The 6,000-nt window shown below is 40.1% G+C and overlaps 1 protein-coding gene across 3 annotated transcripts in view; it reads left to right on the top strand.

Moving 5' to 3' along the window:
• The window catches only part of ndrg2 (NDRG family member 2), a 31,463-nt gene that overhangs the window by 24,160 nt on the left and 1,303 nt on the right, over window positions 1–6,000 (top strand). For all 3 annotated transcript variants that reach the window (XM_051402481.1, XM_051402480.1, XM_051402482.1), the window contains 13 exons: window positions 1,304–1,345; window positions 1,913–2,018; window positions 2,144–2,264; window positions 2,805–2,867; window positions 3,533–3,593; window positions 3,802–3,888; window positions 4,132–4,188; window positions 4,351–4,454; window positions 4,548–4,586; window positions 4,696–4,747; window positions 4,930–4,977; window positions 5,092–5,127; window positions 5,495–5,546. In XM_051402481.1, the coding sequence (XP_051258441.1) occupies window positions 1,304–1,345; window positions 1,913–2,018; window positions 2,144–2,264; window positions 2,805–2,867; window positions 3,533–3,593; window positions 3,802–3,888; window positions 4,132–4,188; window positions 4,351–4,454; window positions 4,548–4,586; window positions 4,696–4,747; window positions 4,930–4,977; window positions 5,092–5,127; window positions 5,495–5,546 (868 nt within the window). The remainder of the gene's footprint in view (window positions 1–1,303; window positions 1,346–1,912; window positions 2,019–2,143; window positions 2,265–2,804; window positions 2,868–3,532; window positions 3,594–3,801; window positions 3,889–4,131; window positions 4,189–4,350; window positions 4,455–4,547; window positions 4,587–4,695; window positions 4,748–4,929; window positions 4,978–5,091; window positions 5,128–5,494; window positions 5,547–6,000) is intronic.

The raw sequence follows: 6,000 nt of genomic DNA, 5'->3' as shown, positions 1-6,000 counted from the left end.
ATTAGCGGGGTGAATGGATCTGAGGTTGCAAAGGAATATCCCATTTAAAACCTCCCACTGACAGACTTCTTCCATTATAATCCTCAGCGACCGTAACCACCTGCTCCTCCGAAGAGGTTCTCCGCTGCTTTATCGGGAGTGTAATGCCGCCCATCTTGCCTGTGTGGGTGTTAATTAGGAAGCAAGGCCTCACTTAACATGTGAGGGAGGGAAAAAAGCTGAGGATTGTCTCTCGTGTGTTCTTTTGTTTTTTATTTATACACAATGAAAAGACAAAAAAATAATAAGAAAAGAAAGGTTCCACTTAAGATGATTGAAATTAAATGACACAAAGTGACTCAGATTACAAAACTGGAACAATTTATTGTTACATAGTCATTAATATTCTTGGGGGAAAAATTAAAACACCACATTTTATGGATACAGATATGTGCACACACTCTCCACTGGCTGACTTCGCTTCCTAACTGGAAGCAAGCAAACTCAAAAAAAGGTCCTGATATACGATGAGCAACTTTTTGTCAGACTTGTTTCGATATAGTTGGAGGACAATTTACTTTACTTTTAACTCCCAGCAGCTCCCTGATTTCCTTCCAAACCTTGAAGATATCTTTAAATATAAAGGATGCTGTGGTTCATGTAAGATGTGCCTCTTCTCAACTTCATTAATTAGTCTAAAGCAAACGTCTCCCACCGGCCAGACCAGACTCCACAGCTCGTTTTAGGAGGTTTGAGATGAAGCAAGGGCACTAAACTTTGTCAATAAATATAGAATATGATACATAGAACCAGGGCGAGTGACGCTCAGCTTGTTGGCTGATGCACAAAGCAGGTTAGGGCATCTTCATTAGGAAGATCTGATGTTTGCTCGTTTTGCTTGTTCCTAACCGTCCTGTAAGGAAGCAGTGTCACAATCAAAACCCCAAAGGAAGTCGGTGTCTGTCATTAGAATTGATTAACCAATCAGTCGCTTGCAAGCAAAAATGATTGATGGTTTCAGGTTCACAAATGTGAGATGTTGCTTGCTGCACTATAGTAAACTCATTATCTTTGGGGTTTTGGCCTGACAAGACATTTAAAGACGATTATAATGGGCATGTTTTATGGATGATTAATCGATTAATAAAGAAACTAGTTGTCAGATTTAATTGTCAGCCCTAGTTGCTCTCTCACTTTTTCATTCTGATGAACAAACAAAAGGTGGCAAGTGGAGTGGCATCTCCAGTCTCATTTAAATCCAAAAACTCCAATAATCTTATGCACTCCTTCTTCTGATAAGACTTCTTTCCTTCATTTCTCACAGGATGCTGAACTGGCTGCCAGGATACTCCTGGACCAAGGACAGGTAAGACTGTCACCTCTCAGGTTTATAGACTGAATACCAGGGTTGCATGGTATCGAGTACAAACTAAATATACAATACAATCATAACTAAACACTGGGGGCCAGGCAGGAGTTCAACATAGATTACATAAACAAGAAGTAGAACATTGTTTATTTAATCACCAAATTTTTAAATAACGTGCAACTTATCCGACTGTCATAGCAACACTAATTTAAAGTGAATTTAGCTATCATACTGGCCATGTGGGTGGACAGCGGAGAAGTGCCCCATGCTGCAGGAGTGGAAGTTTATATTGATGTTTTATTGCTTTCCACTGTGAAAACAGGACGGTCTTTCAACCACTCTGTATTCATGTTGACCACACACTCCATTCTTTGTGAAAAAAAAACTTAGCCTACAGGCATAGAGTTGATTTTGTGTGGAGTATCTTGATGAAAACAAAACTCAAGGAATACAAATCTTGGGGGATTTTCACTCGATACGGGCGTAAAATATCTGCAACCTCGCTCCAGAAACGTCAATATCGCACTTTTCAGAATGTGTTGCAATCTTTTTTTCTCTCTCCAGGAGCACAGCATTGAGACCCCACATGGTGTTCTGCACGTGACCCTCCACGGCACACGGACCACCCGCAGGCCTGCGATCCTCACCTTCCACGATGTGGGTCTGGACAGTGAGTAACTCTCTCTCTCCCTCTGCCTTTTCTGTTTCCCCAACTCTCCGTCACACAATCTTTTTCCTTTTCTTTGTGACTTTCTCCGCCTCCCGTATTTGATTATCTCCCTCTTTCTCTGGCAGGCAAGAGCTGCTTCTCCCCTCTGTTTAAGTTCGAGGAGATGCAGGAGATTGTGAAGAATTTCACCCTGATTCACGTTGATGCTCCGGGGCAGGAGGAGGGGGCTGCTGCCTACCCCGCAGGGTACGATATATATTAACTGTGTATTGATGAATCGTCAGCGTCCTGCAGTAAACTTGATTTTTTTTCTCAGAAATGGAAACAGTCCTCTGTGGTAGGCTTAAACCTAATCTCCTCCAAAAATACTTAACGTTCCCATCTCTCACATCTCCCTCCTTTTCTGGCGAGTCTCTAATACGCTCTTGTCAGAGCTTTAGAGAAAATCCCTCCTTTTCCCTCTCTTTACGCACATCTTATTTCTTCCCCCCTGCACTTCTCTAGCACTTCTCTTCCTTGGGTGATTATTTTTAGTGGCTCGGGAGGATTTTGTTGCACATATCGTCACGACATCTCAACCGTCTGTGACCCTTAACTTCTTCTGGTGATTCTGGAAATTGAAGCTTATTCTCTTTTTGAGCTCATATTAAGTCCCTGTGGTTAAAAGTGTCGGTGCTTAAGATGAAAAAAGTGAAAAAATGTCATTGTTTCTGATTTCCAATAATTACAAATAGGTTTGGTGAGATCTCTGGTTCTGAAAACAGTCTTCACCCTTTTCTGATGCAGTTACCAGTATCCCTCCATGGACACCGTAGCAGAGATGATCCCTGCCGTCCTGCAGTTTTTCAAGTGAGTTAACAGTATTTACTTGGACAAAATTTGACACGCAGAAGGTGATTGTATGTTATCTACAGAGCCATACATTTCTAACTGGTCCTTCTTGTTGTGTAAGTCATACTAGACACAGATCTATTTATTAGTAGATTTATTAGTAGATTATTAGTAGTAAACCCCAACTCAGGTTTTTAACACTGGGCATTCGTAATAAATGTCAAAATATTGTAATATGTTGAGGGGACATTTGAAAGTGTGCTGTTTACTTAACTTATTAACTTAAATTTCACTCAGAATTATGGAGAATTACTTAGTAATGCAACCAGAATATAGATCCGTTTGTTCATAATTAAAGGCTTGATAATTCCTTGTGACTCACCTAAAGTTGACTTATTCCTAAACTTTCAAAGTACAGTACATAAACCACCACCAGTACCAAACATTGAACCAGAATGACAGCACAGCTAATTACTTGGACTGCAGGTTTTCAGTAACACATACAGTAATATTTGGGGAAAATTAATGCTTTTAGAAATGTTTGAATTCAACCAATGAGATTACTTCTCACCAAAACCAGCCCTACCTCAGAGAAAACCCTATATAAGTTAATATGTAAGTGTGTTTTGAGTGCATTGTAAGTTCAAGTGCGTGATATTAACAATAATTCTGTCCTTTGCCAGCTTCCGTACTGTAATCGGAGTGGGTGTGGGAGCGGGAGCGTACGTCCTCTCCAAGTTCTCAGTGAGTGTCTGTGTGTTTTGTTTAAGCTCTCGTGTTCTGACAGTAGCCAATAGTACTACACGTTGTTTTGTTGGTCAAGCAGCAGTGGAACATGGTAGTAATGCTAGCGGGGGGAAGGGGGGGGCAATTCCACGCAGTGTTGTCATTATTCATGAGCATTTCTGTCTATAACAACTACTGACTGCTCACCGTCTATCTACCTCTTCAGATTGCAAACCCTGACTCAGTGGAAGGCCTGGTTCTGATCAACATCGACACTAACGCCCGAGGATGGATAGACTGGGCTGCTCAGAAGGTACATTTTGTTTCCTTCATTCCTTTATGCCTTTCCGAGTCAGGACTGCATCGTCTTGTACACAGAAACATGTGGTCTTTTAATCCGGTTAGTCCTAATGGGAGCTCCATCAATTTAAGTTTAGCTGTGGATATGAAATTATGTGACTGTATGGTCTGTGTCTCTGAGTAGTATTGATTATGTCATTGTTCATCATATTAAACTTAAATGATGAACAATCCTATTGATTTCTCTCCTCTCTAGCTCAGCTCTGTGACATCCTCCCTCACGGAGCAGATCGTGTCCCACCTTTTCAGTCAGGTACGTCAATGTGTTTTTTTATGTGTATATGCAAAATGTGTATCAAAACGCAACATAATGTCCCAAAAATTATTTGGTTAGTTGAAAAAAATCCTGCAGTTTTTGCATCATTTTGTGCGTTTGTTGGGTTGCAGTTGAAAAAAAATGTCGACTTTCTTGCAGGAGGAGCTGTCATCAAACACAGATCTAGTGCAGTCTCACAGAGAGCGCATCTCCAAAGCCTCTAATCTGGTCAACATAGAGCTTTTCTGGAAGACTTACAACAGGTAAACACACACACACACGTCATTGCATAAACACAAGCGTACTCCACATTAAACCACGACTCACCGTATTCTCCTCTTTTCATTTCCCTCCAGTCGCAGAGACTTGAACATTGACCGCAACAGCTCCTTCAAGTAAATACCCTTATACTTTAATCTTTATACTTTGCTTTTTTATTTTTTATACATAAATAAACCTCTAAATCTAATCCACCCTTCCAATCTCTGTTTCTGTCACCCTCAGGTGTCCAGTAATGTTGGTGGTGGGCGATCAGGCTCCATATGAGGACGCAGCCGTAAGTTTCTGCTACTCTCTTAAAAAGTGTAAAATGCTTCTTAACTTGGTTAATTGGGATGTTTCAAGTGTTCTTATATTGTCTCATTCATATCAACACAATACGAGTTGGTTGCCATTAGTAAATACTCTTAACTTGTTGTGATGGCAGAGATTTACTGTTTTCCCTTCTGTGACCACTAGGTGGAGTGCAACAGCAAAATGGACCCAACAACAACCTCATTCTTAAAGGTAACAAACCATCACTTCTTCCTTTTTTAAAGTCTGTTTTTAAAGTTCTCTGTTATTACTTACACTTTACGTTGTTATGCACTCTTATGCACTTCTTCTCTCCCTCCTCCGCAGATGGCTGATGCAGGTGGTCTCCCCCAGCTGACCCAGGTAACGACAAATGAAAGGCCTCCTAAAGCATGGATGTTGAAGCTGCAACAAGCAGAATTGTTGTGTTTAAACAAATCAGCCATCACCATGTGGGCCTTCAACTGAAGAAAACCTCTAACCACTCTAAATTATTCATTCCGTTTGCCAAATTCTTCTTCATGCACACGAATCTGCAAAATCCACAAAAAAGGAAAACAATCTACTCTCTAAAGTACACATTTTACAGATTTAGTTGAATTTCTGGGTTTTAAGTCTATTAAATGAAAACTGTTACCCTTGAATGCCACGTCGGTTCCCCCACCTAGTTCAGGTAATAATTAGTGATTGTACTAAACTGTAAAACAATTTATTTTCTTTGTGTTTGCAGCCTGCTAAACTGACAGAGGCTTTCAAGTATTTCATCCAGGGAATGGGCTACAGTAAGTTCACTTCACCTAATAAAACGATTTACTTGCACAGATTACATGTATACACAGTGATATAGGAGGTAATAGGATAAGGCTGGTGATATTCTATATTCATGTAATTGTCAATAAATCCCATGAAAAGAGTGATGAATTTAACCAACTAACACGTATCTGTTTAGCCAAAGCCTGATATAGCGTAATGCTTCTGTACCATCGATCTCCATTCTTCAAGAAGTCCAAAAAGTTTAACAAAACACATAAAGGAGCCACATTGCTGTGCTGGGTGATAAGTTTTCTTATTACCATGAAAATGAATGTGTACTTTATTTCTCACATACACTGTCCTGCTGCTGTAAATACCCACTAGAGCACCAAATGTGTATTAATACGCAACTGAAAATAGTCCCCGAAAAATGCATAATTTAGTCCTGTTTGAGGAATGTTTACTGAAAACATTTTTTTTGAA

The sequence above is a fragment of the Dicentrarchus labrax genome, unplaced genomic scaffold (assembly GCF_905237075.1).
Source record: "Dicentrarchus labrax unplaced genomic scaffold, dlabrax2021, whole genome shotgun sequence".
NCBI lineage: Eukaryota > Metazoa > Chordata > Actinopteri > Moronidae > Dicentrarchus > Dicentrarchus labrax.
This window is presented reverse-complemented; position numbering and strand designations above follow the sequence as displayed.